The sequence below is a fragment of the Saimiri boliviensis genome, chromosome 14 (assembly GCF_048565385.1).
Source record: "Saimiri boliviensis isolate mSaiBol1 chromosome 14, mSaiBol1.pri, whole genome shotgun sequence".
NCBI classification, from domain to species: Eukaryota; Metazoa; Chordata; class Mammalia; order Primates; family Cebidae; genus Saimiri; species Saimiri boliviensis.
Window position 1 is genome coordinate 74894094 of NC_133462.1, and position 16728 is coordinate 74910821.

Below are 16728 nucleotides of genomic sequence, written 5' to 3' on the forward strand. Positions count from 1 at the left end.
CCCAGCATTTTGGGAGGCAGAGGTGGGCAGATAACCTGAGGTCGGGAGTTTGAGACCAGCCTGACCAACATGATGAAACCCTGTCTCTACTAAAAATATAAAAAATTAGCTGGGTGTGGTGGCACATGCCTGTAATCCCAGCTACTCCGGAGGCTGAGGCAGGAGAATCGCTTGAACCTGGGAGGTGAAGGTTGCGGTGAACTGAGATTGCATCATTGCAATCCAGCCTGAGCAACAAGAGCAAAACTCTGTCTCAAAAAAAAAAAAAAAAAAAAAAAAAGAGAGAGAGAGAGAGAGAGATCCAGCTGTTTCACATTCTTGCCACCAATTAGTGTTGTCAATCTTTTAAATTTTGGTCCTTGTGAGGTGGGTAGTAGAATCTCATGCGGTCAAATTAACATTTTAAGTGTTGGGCAGCAATTCTACTCCTGTGTATTTATCCCAAAGAAACATTTGAAGTGTGTTTTTTCTTCTGTGTTTGTTTGTTTTTGAGACAGGGCCTCGCTCTATAACCCAGGCTGGAGTACAATAGTGTGATCATGGCTCAATGTAGTCTCAACCTCCTGTGCTCAAGTAATCCTCCTGCCTCAGCCTCCTGAGTAGCTGACTACAGGTGCATGCCACCATACCTAAGTTTTCATTTTTTTGTAAAGACAGGGTCTCACCATGTTGCCCAGACTGAACTTGAAATCCTGGGCTCAACCCATTCTCCCACCTCAGCCTCCTGAGTAGCTGAGATTACAGGCACGAGCCACTGGGCCTAGCTCCAGAGTGATTTTTTTTTTTTAACCCTTCTCCTACCTATGGTGAAGATATTTGTATTTTCCTGAAATGTATGGTAAGTCCCTATGGCTTAGTTTGGGTACAGTCTAGCTCTAAGAAATACAAAGGCATTTGTCAAAAAGGGAAGAGGAGGTCAAATAATACTTGAATTAAATGATTAAAAATTCTGAGATTGTGGAGACAAAAGAGGTCATTCTCTCTCTGAATAAATAGTTGGTAGAGAATCTAGTTGGGAAAACTGTGCTCCAGTCCCTAAGAAACATATAAAATTAAAATCTCTGAAGAACATTCTCACAAAGGCTATTATTTTGCTTGTTTTCAGATCAAAATGAACCACATAATTTCGTTTTAGGAAGTAGAAGTAGTATACAAAACAATCTGTAAAAGAGTTTAATTCAACTAAAACTCTAGTTTCCTTTATACATTTAACAGCATTTCTTACCTTTTTTGATATAGATGATCTTACTTTCTTGAAAGCTTCTTCAAAGTGCTTATTACTAATCTTGAGTTCACCTATGGAGCAAATGCACAAATATACACATCTCAGTATGGTATGCTGACTGACTTAGAACTGAACTTCCTTTGAAAGACTTCTAAGCTCTCAAGGGGTACGCTAAAGAGATTAGTGATGCGATGGGCTGTGTATTCTTTTTCAGAACAGTATTCTAGCCAGATATATTCTGTTTATCAGATTTTAATCCAAAACCACTCAAAGAGACCTGCCACTCATAAGCTGGTAACCTTTTTTGGGCCTTTTTGCATTGTTTAACTTAATAGTGACGTTTATGGGCCAGGAGACCTCAAAAGCTGGTAACCTTTTGTAGGCCTTTTTGCATTGTTTAACTTAATAGTGACGTTTATGGGCCGGGCGCGGTGGCTCAAACCTGTAATCCCAGCACTTTGGGAGGCCGAGGCGGGTGGATCACAAGGTCAAGAGATCGAGACCATCCTGGTCAACATGGTGAAACCCCGTCTCTACTAAAAATACAAAAACATTAGCTGGGCATGGTGGCACGTGCCTGTAATCCCAGCTACTCAGGAGGCTGAGGCAGAAGAATTGCCTGAATCCAGGAGGCGGAGGTTGCAGTGAGCCAAGATCGCGCCATTGCACTCCAACATGGTAACAAGAGCAAAAAACTCCATCTCAAAAAAAAAAAAAAAAAAAAGTGACGTTTATGAAGAAAAACCAGAATTATTCAGATAATTCAAATGAATTTAACTGGGAATGGAAAGTAGGATCCCACAGTATTAATATTTAAGACTATGCAACACACAATGAGATCTTACGGAGCCATAACATCACAGAATATTTTATATACAGAATATCTCAGCACTGGAATAGAAGGGGGCTTTAGGCCAGGCATAGTGGCTCATGCCTGTAATCTCAGCACTTTGGGAGGCTGAGGGGGGTAGATCATAAGGTCAGGAGTTTGAGACCAGCCTGACCAACATGGTGAAACCGTGTCTCTACTAAAAATACAAAAATTAGCTGGGTGTGGTGGTGTGTGTCTGTAATCCTAGCTACTTAGGAGGCTGAGGCAAGAGAACTGCTTGAACCTGGGAGGCAGAGGCTGCAGTAAACAGAGATCACACCATTGCACTCCAGCTTGGGTGACAGAACGAGACTCCATCTCAAAAAAAAAAAAGGGGGGCTTTAATTCTCTGCAAGGTTATGCCATTACATAAATAAAATAAAATAGCTAAATGTTAAATTCAACTTGGTTTAGAATGTAAATATGATAGCTTATGTGATGACAATTTATATTTAAAATACCAAACTTTCTACACAGATATTAGGATAGTATATTCACCTAAAAATAAAATAAAATGTGTTGTTCAGCATATCAGATGGAAGTTGAATGGCATTACTGACTTCGGTTCAGTAAGATATCAACAAAATTCCCTAAAGGATAGAGAGGTAGAAATGTAAGCTGTAGCAAGGCAGGGATGTCAGGGTTTGTTATTTATGTTTATAAGACAACCTCCAGGCCAGGCGCAGTGGCTCATGCCTGTAATTCCAGCATATTGGGAGACTGAGGCAGGAGGATCATCTGAGGTCAGATGTTTGAGACCAGCCTGGCCAGCATGGTGAAACCCTGTCTCTACTAAAAAAATACAAAAATTAGGCTGGGCGCAGTGGCTCACATCTGTAATCCTACCACTTTTGGAGGCCGAGGCAACCAGATCACTGGAGGTCTGGAGTTTGAGACCAGCCTGGCCAACATGGTAAAACTCTGTCTCTACTAAAACTACAAAAAAATCAGCTGGCTGTGGTGGCAGAGGCCTGTAATCCCAACTACTTGGGAGGCTGAGGCAGGAGAATGACTTGAACCCAGGAGGTAGGGATTACAGTGAGCCAAGATTGTGCCACTGCACTCCAGCCTGGGCAACAAGAGTGAAACTCCATCTCAAATAAAATAAAATAAAATAAAAATTTGTTTTATTAGAGAGGCACTACATAACTTAGATACTGCAAAATCCCAGAAAAAATCTGGACAGGTGCACGCCTATAATCCCAGCTACTCGGAAGGCTGAGGCAGGAGAATCGTTTGACCCAGAAGGCAGAGGTTACAGTGATCCAAGATCATGCCACGGCACTCCAGCCTGGATGACAGAGTGAGATTCCTTCTCAAACAAACAAATAAATACCCTCCAAACAAAACAAAATTGTTACTAGCAGTTCCAATACATGTACAGGGGCTCACTAATTTTTAGTAAACAAACATACCCCAAGATAGTGTTCAGATTCATCTCTCAGATAGAATATATGATTTTTTACAAGATATTTTAATTTTTCTTATTTATAACTCACCTCCTTCCAAAAGGAATTTAATGTAGTATATAGTAACAGAAGTTCAGATAACTGAATCTTAAACAACGAAAAGCCCAAGGGCTTCCTAATGTGTTGACAAATCTAATCTGAGCCTATGCTGCTATAACTACAAACAAATTTAGCTTTAAGAATTTTGGCAGCCAGCCGGGCGCGGTGGCTCAAGCCTGTAATCCCAGCACTTTGGGAGGCCGAGGTGGGTGGATCACGAGGTCGAGAGATCGAGACCATCCTGGTCAACATGGTGAAACCCCGTCTCTACTAAAAGTGCAAAAAATTAGCTGGGCATGGTGGCACGTGCCTGTAATCCCAGCTACTCAGGAGGCTGAGGAAGGAGAATTGCCTGAACCCAGGAGGCGGAGGTTGCGGTGAGCCGAGATGGCGCCATTGCACTCCAGCCTGGGTAACAAGGGCGAAACTCCGTCTCAAAAAAAAAAAAAAAAAAAAGAATTTTGGCAGCCAAAGAAAAAAGGGAATAGAGGAAAAAAGGAAAACCAATACAAGTTTAAAAAGACATCTTTTGGAAGTCTACTTAATGAAAGAAGATCAATATAAAAACTTCAGATGAAAGTACAGGTTTAGAGGACAGGGCAAATCTTTTTAATTAAAAAAAATTTTTTTTTTAATTATTTTTTATAATAATAGAGACAGGGTCTCCTTATGCTGTCTGGGCTGGTCTCGAACTCCTGGGCTCAGGCGATCTCAATCTTGATCTCCCAAAGTGCTGTGAGACAGGATGACTGGCCCAGAGTAAATCTTTTTGAAGAAAGGTATTTTGTTGTTACTACAGAGATACCCATAAACTGCAACTGAGCAAATAATTATCACAGGAACCAAGCAAAGCAAAAGCTATTTCTGTACCTGGCATGGTTGGAATGCAAGTCACTAATAAATCTCTTTCTCTTTTTTTTTTTTCTGAGACTGAGTCTTGCTCTGTCACCCAGGCTGGAATACAGTGGCACAATCTCGGCTCACTGCAACCTCCTCCTCCAGAGCTCAAGAGATTCTCCTGTCTCAGCCTCCCAAGTAGTTGGGATTACAGGCGTATGCCACCACACCTGGCTAATTTTTGTACTTTTAGTAGAGATGGGGTTTTGCCATGTTGATTAGGCTGGTCTCGAACTTCTTACCTCAGGTGATCCACCCACCTTGGCCTCCCAAAGTGCTGGGAAATACAGCGTGAGCCACCACACCTGGCCTCTCTTTCTTTTTTAATAGAGACAGGGTTTGCTCTGTCACTCAGTTTGGAGTGCAGTGGTGCAGTCATAGCTCATTGCAGCCTCAAACTCCTGGGCTCAAGCAATTCTCCTGCTACAGCTTCCCAAAGTGCTGGGATTACAGGTGTGAGCCACCACACCCAGCAGACAATTTTTTCCCCCCATACGCACTCAAACAGTAAAATTAAAGACACTGTCAAATGTGAAGGATGGTGCAAAGCTGTTGAGATGGACCCAAAGCAACACATAATACGATACATGGATTTTGTATTTTGAAAGGAAAGTCTCAATATATGGAAAGTTATTCTAATTTTCACTTCTCTTGTATATTTTCTAAGTTCTCCAATTCAGGCCGCATTTTAACAGGCAAGTAGATATCACCTTAGCAAAAGAATAAGGTTTTCCAGAATTGATAAGCAGCCCAAACTCATAATGAAAACAGTGAATGGATCCATTTACCTACAGGTATAGTACTCTTTATTAGAGAGGCATTAAATAACTTTGCTATTACTATAATTGTCAGCAACAGAGGTTACATATTTCAGAACAGCTTCTAACAGTCTCATTAAAAAACATTAGCTTTAATGTTACAGATAATAGACACTAGAAAATGGTTATTTTCCAGGGCAACAGTGGAGTACCATAATTAAAAGTGAGAGATTCTGGAGAATTGTACCTTTTTCATTTCCACTCTTCTGTCTTGCCATTTCCTGTCTCAGGGCACAGATAGAAGCTTCTCGTACCAAAGCAGAGAGATCTGCACCCCTACAATAAAAGAATAGTTACTTACTTCTTCTTAGATACCACAAAAGCCCAGAAAAAAGCTGGACAACAATTTTCATATAAGTCATATATGAAATAATCAGGAAAGAAAGTGACCAATAAAGATGAGATAAATTGATTATGATCAATAGGAAAGAGCTTTTAGCTTTTACGAATGATACTTCTAGGCCAGGTTCAGTGGCTCATGCCTGCAATTCCAGCACCTTGGGAGGCCGAGGTGGGTGGATCACTTGAATAGGAGTTTGAGACCAGTCTCAGCAATATGGCGATATGCCATATCTACAAAAAATACAAAAAAATTAGCTGAGCATGGCAGCATGTGCCTGTAGTCCTGGGCACTCAGGAAGCTTAGGTAGGAGGATTCCTTGAGCCCAGGAGGTAGAGGTTGCAGTGAGCCAAGATTGCACTATTGCACTCCAGACTGGGTGACAGCATGAGACTCTGTCCCAATTTAAAAAAAAAAAAAAAAAAAAAAAAAGGAAATTCTGGAGGAAACAATACAATGCATAAAGGGCTAAAGTGCTGACAAGCATATTCATATATTATATAATGTCTAAAGTAAGTTTATTAAAAAGTCATTTATGGGCTGGGCGCAGTGGCTCATGCTTGTAATTCCAGCACTTTGGGAGGTTGAGATACTTGAGCGCGGGAGGCATAGACTGCAGTAAGCCTGGGTGACAGAGTTAGACCCTGTCTCAAAAAAAACCCAAGTTTGCCGGGCGCGGTGGCTCAAGCCTGTAATCCCAGCACTTTGGGAGGCCGAGGCGGGTGGATCACGAGGTCGAGAGATCGAGACCATCCTGGTCAACCTGGTGAAACCCCGTCTCTACTAAAAATACAAAAAATTAGCTAGGCATGGTGGCACGTGCCTGTAATCCCAGCTACTCAGGAGGCTGAGGCAGGAGAATTGCCTGAACCCAGGAGGCGGAGGTTGCAGTGAGCCGAGATCGCGCCATTGCACTCCAGCCTGGGTAACAAGAGTGAAACTCCGTCTCAAAAAAAAAACAAAACAAACAAACAAAAAAACCCAAGTTCAAAAGGGAAAAATACAAACCCTGGAAAGTCTTTAATGCACCTGATTCAAGTTAAAACTGAATGAACACCTCACAAGTTACTAAAATATGACAAATACAAACAGGCCTTCATTTATTTAATTATTTCATGTAATAATATGCTCAGTCAGCACAGCTCTAAGTTCAGTGAAAGACTCATGCTGACTGGCATTTCACTACATTACAGCTCTAACAGGACTCTTAGAGATGTTTTGAGAAAAAGTTTGAATCTGGGGATAAAGTAAAAAAAAACTTCATTTCTGACCTTTCCAATTTGCTTCAAATGATTGTAGGAAAAAAACCCAAACATTTCTGGATATTAAACTTATTGATAATCCATATACTATATACATTTTTATTTATTTATTTATTTATTTTTTGAGATGGAGTCTTGCCCTGTCACCCAGGCTGGAGCACAGTGGTGCCATCTTGGCTCACTGCAACCTCCATGTCCCAGGTTTGAGTGATTCTCCTGCCTCAGACACATACTATATACAAGTAAAGACCCACGGAGCTTCAATTTTTAACTGAATCTGGTGTTTTGTTGGCTAAATGTTAGGGTTATAACATTATTTAATAATCACATACATGCTGGGGTGTTCATTCCTTCCCCTACTCTGAAATCTAACACTGGTGCAGACAATATTAACTAATGCAAACAGACAGCTAAAGACTGTAGTAGCGTAGTGTCTCTCAAACTAGTGAGATGAAAATCATAGTGGCATGAAAATCCAAAATGTACACCATTCAACTTTAGCTCTAACCCCTTTATAGACAGACAGCCTACTTGGTATATCCAAAATATTTAGCCCAGGGCAAGTTCTGCCACCAAAACCATCTTTGTTACTCACTGAAAATCTTTTCAGATCCAAGCACTTAAAGCTGTGTTTTTGTTTTGTTTTAGAGACGAGGTCTTACTATGTTGCCCAGGCTGCTCTTGAACTCCTGATCTCAAACAATCTGCCTGCCTCAGCCTCCCAAAGGGCTGGGATTACAGGTATGAGCCACTGCTCCCGCCCTTAAAGCAGTAAACTACTCAAGTACTAGTTCCCTAAGTAGTAAGATAATTTATTTATTTATTTTAAATTTTAATTTTTTTTTTTTTTTATGGAGTCTTGCCCTGTTGCTCAGGCTGGAGTGCAGTGACACAATCTCGGCTCACTGCAACCTCCACCTCCTGGGTTCAAGCAATTCTCCTGTCTCAGCCTCCCTAGTAGCTGGGATTACAGACATGCACTAGCATGCCTGGCTAATTTTTGTATTTTTAGTAGAGACAAGGTTTTACTATATTGGCCAGGCTGGTGTCAAATTCCTGACTGTCAGGCCTCCATGTGCAAGCCCAGACCCAGAAAGTCTAAAGTTCTGTCTGCCTTGACTGATAGCCCCCACCCCCCTACCTCCCCACCCCCCATATGGCAAGACCACATAACTACAAAACATTTAAAAAAAATTGGCTGGGCATGGTGGTTTCCACCTGCAGTCCCAACTATCCGGGAAGCTGAGGTCAGAGGATTGCTTGAGCCCAGGAAGTGGAGGCTATAGTGAGCCATGATCATGCCACTGCACTCCAGCCTAGGCGAAAGAGGGAAACCTTGTCTGGAAAAAAAAAAAAAAGAAAAAGAAAGCTGGAGGGGGCATTGTCTCTGTTAGTTAAACTGAAAAACTAACAACTACAACAACCACAAACAGGAAGGCTGAAGGCAGAAATGTCAGATTTCCTAAAGTTACTACAGGCTTGTGGAGGTGAAAAGGCGTGCTGTGAAAATGCATCCTGAGGGCTGGAAAATGTGGCACTTGCAGATTAGTCTCTTTTACATGCTGAAGCACCAGCACAATTTGTAAAGGACAGCAATGCTGGTTAGGGTAGGTTAACTACCACCAGTCAACATATGAAAGGACTCCCCTGTTCCCAGGAATTCCTTCAGAGCCTCCAAATGTGCAGTCTCTTCTCTAAGAAGGGAGATGCGAGACACTTCATATGCTTCACAGGATAATGCATTTAATCCTCCCAACAATCTGCTGAGGTGAGCATCATTCTCCCTCATTTTATAGTGAGAAAATTGAACCCCCGAGAGTGAACTGACTTTAACACTTACGTATAACAATCACAGCGAAGGTCACTAGCAATTGCTTCCAAATTTACATCTGCATCCAGTGGTGGTTTGGTACCATTCTAAGTAAGAGAGAAAAATGATTTTTCACTAGAACTTTAAAGACCATGCTGGGCGCGGTGGCTCAGGCCTGTAATCCGGGCCCTTTGGGAGGCCAAAGTGGGCGGATCACCTGAGGTCAGGAGTTCAAGACCAACCTGGGCAACATGGTGAAACCCTGTCTCTACTACAAATAGAAAAATTAGTCTGGCATTATGGTGTGCACCTGTAGTCCGAGCTACTCTGGAGGCTGAGGCACTAAAATTGCTTGAACCCTGGAGGTAGAGATTGTAGTGAGCAGAGATCATGCTACTGTACTCCAGCCTGGGTGACAGAGTGAGACTGAGTCTCAAAAATAAAGACGAGACCACATTCAACTACATAATAGGTTTTTGATAATGGCTGTTTGGCTGGGCACAGTGGCTCACGCCTATAATCCCAGCACTTTGGGAGGCTGAGGCAGGTGGATCACGAGGTCAGGAGTTTGACATCAGCCTGATCAACATGGTAAAACCCTGTTTCTACTAAAAATACAAAAATTAGCTGGGCATGGTGGCACATGCCTGCAATCCCAGCTACTCAGGAGGCTGAGGCAGGAGAATTGCTTGAACTCGGGAGGCAGAAGTTGCAGTGGGCCAAGATTATACCACTGCACTCCAGCCTGTGTGACAGAGTGTCTGAAAAAAAAAGTGTAACTGACTTCCAGACCAGAGCTGTTAAGATTTATACAAATTCGGGTGGGGAGGTTGGGGAGAGAGACGCTGGGAGAAATGCCTGATGTAGGTGACAGGGGAATGGAGGCAGCAAACCACCATGGCATGTGTGTACCTATGCAATAATCCTGCAAGATCTGCACAGGTACTTCAGAAGTTAAAGTATATATATATATATAAAGATTTATACAAATTTCAATTTTGAGAAATGAGGCTAAGAAGCAGATTCCAAACTTGGGAAAGCTAAACACAACAATTTATGCTCATGAAATGTTAGGAATTTGTGTGCAGCTGCAGCAAAAACTAAACACCATCAACAACAGTAAAAGCCAGCACCTCAATCTTTCCAGATGTGAAGAAACACATTTCCTTTGCCAGATTAAATGTGGCAAATACTTAAGCAATGCTTAATTTTGGTGTGAGGCTAGCTAGGACGGGAGAAATAATACTGAACCTGGCCAGGAGAGAAGGAGCAGTAACCTGCTCTGTAATAAAACCACAAAGCTGGCCGGGCTCGGTGGCTCAAGCCTGTAATCCCAGCACTTTGGGAGGCTGAGGCGGGTGGATCACGAGGTCGAGAGATCGAGACCATCCTGGTCAACATGGTGAAACCCCGTCTCTACTAAAAGTGCAAAAAATTAGCTGGGCATGGTGGCACGTGCCTGTAATCCCAGCTACTCAGGAGGCTGAGGCAGGAGAATTGCCTGAGCCCAGGAGGCGGAGGTTGCGGTGAGCCGAGATCGCGCCATTGCACTCCAGCCTGGGTAACAAGAGCGAAACTCCGTCTCAAAAAAAAAAAACAAAAAAACCACAAAGCCCTCTGAGCTCAGTACATTCTTTCTTTTTTTTTTTTTTTTTTTTTTTTTTTTTTTGAGACGGAGTTTCGCTCTTGTTACCCAGGCTGGAGTGCAATGGCGCGATCTCGGCTCACCGCAACTTCCGCCTCCTGGGCTCAGGCAATTCTCCTGCCTCAGCCTCCTGAGTAGCTGGGATTACAGGCACGTGCCACCATGCCCAGCTAATTTTTTGCACTTTTAGTAGAGACGGGGTTTCACCATGTTGACCAGGATGGTCTCGATCTCTCGACCTCGTGATCCACCCGCCTCGGCCTCCCAAAGTGCTGGGATTACAGGCTTGAGCCACCGAGCCCGGCCAGTACATTCTTTCTTAATCTAACACTTAATCTTGATTTTGGTGCCAATTCCCCTTCAGCTCATTTCAAGAGACATTAGCAATGACAAGTATGTAATTTAGAACTCTTAGAGTTTCTCATGACTAGATGTAGAGAAAAAAGCCAACCCAGATTTTATTTTATTTTTTGAGATGGAGTTTTGCTCTTGTTGCCTAGACTAGAGTGCAATGGCATGATCTTGGCTCACTGTAACCTCCACCTCCCAGGTTCAAGCGATCCTCCTGTCTCAGCCTCCTGAGTAGCTGGTATTACAGGTGCCCTCCACTACCACTGGCTAATTTTTGGTATTTTTAGTAGAGATGGGGTTTCACCATGTTGGCCAGGCTGGTCTTGAACTCCTGACTTCAGGTGATTTGCCCATCTCAGCCTCCCAAAGTGCTGGGATTACAAGCACTTTGGGAGGGATTACCGCTGGGATTACCGTGCCCAGCTTTGCCAACCCAGAATTTTAACACTTAAACTGGTACCTTGCATACATACATAATGTTTAATAATATTTTTAGCAACAAATTGCCGAGGCAAACAAAAGAGCTTATCCTCCCCCTGCCCAGGGTCTTACTCTGGTTGCCCAGGCAGGAGTGCAGGGGAACAACCACAAGAGATTTGACCTCCTGGGCGCAAGAGATCCTTCCACCTCAGCCTCCCGAGGAGCTGGAACTACATGCCACCATGCCCCACTAAGTTTTTTTCTTGAGACAGTCTCCCTCCAGAGTGGAGTGGTGTGATCTCAGCTCGCTGCAACCTCTGCCTCCCGGGTTCTAGCGATTCTCCTGCCTCAGCCTCCTGAGTAGCTGGGAATACAGGTATGTGCCACCACGCCTAGCTAATTTTTTGTCTTTTTAGTAGAGACGGGGTTTGGCCAGGCTGGTCTCAAACTTCTGGCCTCAGGTGACCTGCCTGCCTCAGCCTCTCAAAGTGCTGGGATTACAGGGGTGAGTTACCTTGACTGACCTAATTTTTTTTTTTTTTGTAGCGATGAGGTCTTACTATGTTGCCCAGGCTTGTCTCAAACTCCTGGCCTCAAGTAATCCTCCTGCCCCAGCCTCCCAAAATGTTGGGATTACAGATATAAACCACCGTACCCAGTCAAAACAGTTTTTTTTCTTCCGCCGCCACCCAGTAGTTTTTTTTTTTTTTTTTTGAGACGGAGTTTTTTCGCTCTTGTTACCCAGGCTGGAGTGCAATGGCGCGATCTCGGCTCACTGCAACCTCCGCCTCCTGGATTTGGGCAATTCTCCCGTCTCAGCCTCCTGAGTAGCTGGGATTACAGGCATGCACCAAGATGCCCAGCTAACTTTTTGTATTTTTAGTAGAGACGGGGTTTCACCATGTTGACCAGGATGGTCTCGATCTCTTTTTTTTTTTTTTTTTTTTTTTTTGAGATGGAGTTTCGCTCTTGTTACCCAGGCTGGAGTGCAATGGCGCGATCTCGGCTCACCGCAACCTCCGCCTCCTGGGTTCAGGCAATTCTCCTGCCTCAGCCTCCTAAGTAGCTGGGATTACAGGCACGTGCCACCACGCCCAGCTAGTTTTTTTGTATTTTTAGTAGAGACGGGGTTTCACCATGTTGACCAGGATGGTCTCGATCTTTCGACCTCGTGATCCACCCGCCTCGGCCTCCCAAAGTGCTGGGATTACAGGCTTGAGCCACCGCGCCCGGCCGGTCTCGCTCTCTTGACCTCGTGATCCACCCACCTTGGCCTCCCAAAGTGCTGGGATTACAGGCTTGAGCCACCGCGCCCGGCCCCAATAGTTTTTAACTATATAAAATGTATGACAGTTAGATGGTAAATTTATGAGTATTTGCTTATTATTCTGATTCATAACTTACATATACATTGCATATATTCTTTCACGTGTAGCAAATATTATATTGTGAAATAACTATTTTTAGAAGAAACATGTGTGGGCGTGGTGGCTCACGCCTGTAATCCCAGCACTTTGGGAGGCCAAGGTGGGTGGATCACCTGAGGTCAGGAGTTCAAGACCAGCCTGGCCAACATGGAGAAATCCCGTCTCTACTAAAACAAAAATTAGTGTGGTGGCGCGTGCCTGTAATCTCAGCTACTCAGGAGGCTGAGGCAGGAGAATCTCGGAAACCTGGGAGGTGGAGGCTACAGTGAACCGAGACTGTGACACTGCAATCCAGCCTGGCTGACAGTTCAAGACCTGGTCTCAAAAAAAGACAAAAAAAAAAAAAAAAAAAAGAAGAAGAAGAAACACACACAAAAGTGAATAAATACAAGCCATTAAGCTTTTCTTTTTTCTTTGAGACAGGGTGTGACTCTGTCATCCAGGCTGAAGTGCCATAGCATAATCTCGGCTCACTGCAATCTCCACCTCCTGGGCTCAAGCCATCCTCCCACATCAGCCTACTGGGTAGCTGGGACTACAGGTACCCACAACCACATTCAGCCAATTTTGTGTTTTTTGTAGAGATGGGGTTTCACAATGTTGCCCAGACTGATCTCAAAGTCCTGACTTCAAGCGATCTGCCTGCCTTGGCCTCCCAAAATGCTGGGATTATAGGTGTGGGCCACTATACTTGGTCCATTAAGCTTTTCTTATTGTAAAATATCAGCCTGGCAGGGCTGGGTGCGGTGGCTCATGCCTGTAATCCCAGCACTTTGGGAGGCTGAGGCGGGTGGATCACCTAAGGTCAGGAGTTCGAGACCAGCCTGGCCAACATGGTGAAACCCTGTCTCTACTAAAAAATACAAAAATTAGCCAGGCATGGTGGTGTGCGCCTGTAGTCCCAGCTACTCAGGAGGCTGAGGCAGGAGAATTGCTTGAACCCAGGAGGTGGAGGTTGTAGTGAATCAGAGACCACGCCACTTTACTCCACCCTGGCAACAGAGCAAGATTCCATTTCAAAAAAATAAAAATAAAAATAAAAAACAAAATATCAGCTTGGCAAAGTGCTTCAGGCACAGGGTTTGGCAACCTGGCCGAGAAGACTGGTGCTGGCGGCCTTGTATCCTAGTTACCTGTTGCTCTGCCTACATTCACACACCAGCCTCTCACTGCCTCCCAGCAGGGCATGTTCAAGAACTGCATAAATTATAGATCCACTAGTTGTTATCACTAAATAGTTACCTACAACAAGTTCAAGAAACAGTTAATTTCCCATTCAATCCATTTTGACCTGGGACACAAACTATGATCTTAGCCAAAAATCTTGTGCTTTTTTTCTCTGAGTAGTAAAACTAAAGGGTCAGAATGCAGGATTGCTAAGCATCTTCCCAAAGTGCTGGGATTACAGGCGTGAGCCACCGAGCCAGGCAGAGGATTTTTTCTCACATTTGCATAGTGGGAGCAATTGTCGGCTTTCTAGTCTTAGTATATTCTTCATTTTAGAAAAATTTTTAGTGAAAGAAAGCTTGTTATATAAAGGAACACAATAAATAAATCAGGTGGTCTATGAGCTTCAGAAGACGAACTAATTGTTATACATTTAGATACTCTCAGAAGTTTCCAAATTCCTAGGAGATTAAAGCTGTAGAAAGATAAATCCTAGGCCAGGCGCGGTGGCTCAAGCCTGTAATCCCAGCACTTTGGGAGGCTGAGGCGGGCGGATCACAAGGTCAAGAGATCGAGACCATCCTGGTCAACATGGTGAAACCTCGTCTCTATTAAAAATACAAAAAATTAGCTGGGCATGGTGGGGCGTGCCTGTAATCCCAGCTACTCAGGAGGCTGAGGCAGGAGAATTGCCTGAACCCAGGAGGCGGAGGTTGCGGTGAGCCGAGATCGCGCCATTGCACTCCAGCCTGGGTAACAAGGGCGAAACTCCGTCTCAAAAAAAAAAAAAAAAAAAAAAAAAAGGAAAAAAAAGAAAGATAAATCCTTTCAAATACTCTCACTTGAAAGAAAGTTACAAACTTTTTTTTGGGGGGGTGGGGGGCATGAGGTGTGCTCTGCCTAGGATACCTCCAAAAGTTTCTATAGCAACATTAGTTTCTAATTATTAGAAATAAGGGCAGGGCGGGCGTGGTGGCTCAAGCCTGTAATCCCAGCATTTTGGGAGGCCGAGGCGGGTGGATCACGAGGTCAAGAGATCGAGACCATCCTGGTCAACATGGTGAAACCCTGTCTCTACTAAAAATACAAAAAATTAGCTGGGCATGGTGGCACGTGACTGTAATCCCAGCTACTCAGGAGGCTGAGGCAGGAGAATTGCCTGAACCCAGGAGGCGGAGGTCGCGGTGAGCTGAGACCGCGCCATTGCACTCCAGCCTGGATAACAAGAGTGAAAACTCCATCTCAAAAAAAAAAAAAAAAAAAGAACATACATACATATATATATAAAGATAAGAAAAAATAGAAATAAGGGCAAAGGAAACTTTGGATTACTGAAATCTAACTATTCTTAATTGAAATGAGGCAATGTTTCTGACTTACAGTAAGAAGTAAAATGGGGCGCGGTGGCTCAAGCCTGTAATCCCAGCACTTTGGGAGGCCGAGGCGGGTGGATCACGAGGTCAAGAGATCGAGACCATCCTGGTCAACATGGTGAAACCCTGTCTCTACTAAAAATACAAAAAATTAGCTGGGCATGGTGGCACGTGACTGTAATCCCAGCTACTCAGGAGGCTGAGGCAGGAGAATTGCCTGAACCCAGGAGGTGGAGGTTGCGGTGAGCCGAGATTGCGCCATTGCACTCCAGCCTGGGTAACGAGCAAAACCCCATCTCAAAAAAAAAAAAAAAAAAGAAGTAAAATGAATTCTATTTATTCTCAAGTGAGAGTGATCAGAATTTTTCTCTTCTTTTTGAGACAGAGTCTCGCTCTTGCCCAGGCTGGAGTACAGTGGTGCAATCTCGGCTTGCTGCAACCTTTGCCTCCCTGGGTTCAAGCAATTCTCCTGCCTTAGCCTCCCAAGTAGCTGGGATTACAGATGCCCATCACCACCATGGCTAATTTTTGTATTTTTAGTAGACACGGGGTTTCACCATATTGGCCAGGATGGTGTTGAACTCCCAACCTCAGGTGATCTACCTGCCTCCGCCTCCCAAACTGCTGGGATTACAAGAGCGAGCCACTGTACCTGGCCAAGAAAAATTTTAAATGGCATATTAGAGAGCTTATAAAACAAATATGAATATTTTGGAAAATCATTTACTGAAATGGTATTATGATATGAAGTATTTAGAAGCTTAAACTAGTTTGGTTTTTCTTTATGACATTATCTCTTAATAATATATTATGTTACAATAATATATTATCTTTTAATAAAGGCCCTCATGGAAATCTCAAATAATTTGGTAACTACAGAAAGCTAAGCTAAAGGAATTACTATAAAAAGAAGAAAAATAGTCTCTTAAGAAATTATAGGCCAAGCAGGGTGGCTCATGCCATAACCCCAGCACTTTGGGAGGTCGAGGCAGGCAGATCACCTGAGGTCAGGAGTTTGAGACCAACCTGGGCAACATGGTAAAACCCTGTGTCTACAAAAAATGTATGTGTGGTGGCCGGCACCTGTAATCTCAGCTACTTAGAAGGCTGAGGCAGAACAATCACTTGAACCCGGGAGGTGGAGGTAGCAGTGAGCCAGGACCATGCTATTGCACTCCAGCCTGGACATTAAGAGCAAAACTCCATCTTAAAAAAAAAAAAAAAAGTTATAGCCCACAAATATTGTATGATTCTACTTGTATGAGGTACCTAGAATAGGCAAATCCTTGAGACAGAAAGTAGAATCGTGGTTGCCAGGGGCTGAGGAAAGGGGAATGGACAGTTCATGTTTAACGGGTACAGTTTCAGTTTGGGAAGATGAAAAAGTTCTGGAGATGAGTAGTGGTGATGGGTACACAACAATGTCAATGTACTTAATGCCACAGAAATACACATTTACAAATGGCTAACATGGTAAACTTCATATATCTATATCTAAAAATATATCTATATTATTTTACTAAAATTTGAAAATAATTATGGCTCATTTACAGATATTTCATATAATTCTGATTAAGCATATATGAAATATTCAGGTTCAAAAAGTAACTCAAG

General features: G+C 43.4%; 1 protein-coding gene across 4 annotated transcripts in view; it reads right to left on the reverse strand.

The window, feature by feature from the left end:
* NVL (nuclear VCP like) overlaps positions 1–16728 on the reverse strand; it is a 104918-nt gene that overhangs the window by 1659 nt on the left and 86531 nt on the right. For 3 of the 4 annotated variants that reach the window (XM_003930311.4, XM_010340908.3, XM_010340909.3), the window contains 3 exons: positions 8762–8838; positions 5507–5595; positions 1226–1296 (listed from right to left, as the gene is read on the reverse strand). In XM_003930311.4, the coding sequence (XP_003930360.3) occupies positions 1226–1296; positions 5507–5595; positions 8762–8838 (237 nt within the window). The remainder of the gene's footprint in view (positions 1–1225; positions 1297–5506; positions 5596–8761; positions 8839–16728) is intronic. The other variant, XR_745172.3, reaches the window with a different exon arrangement.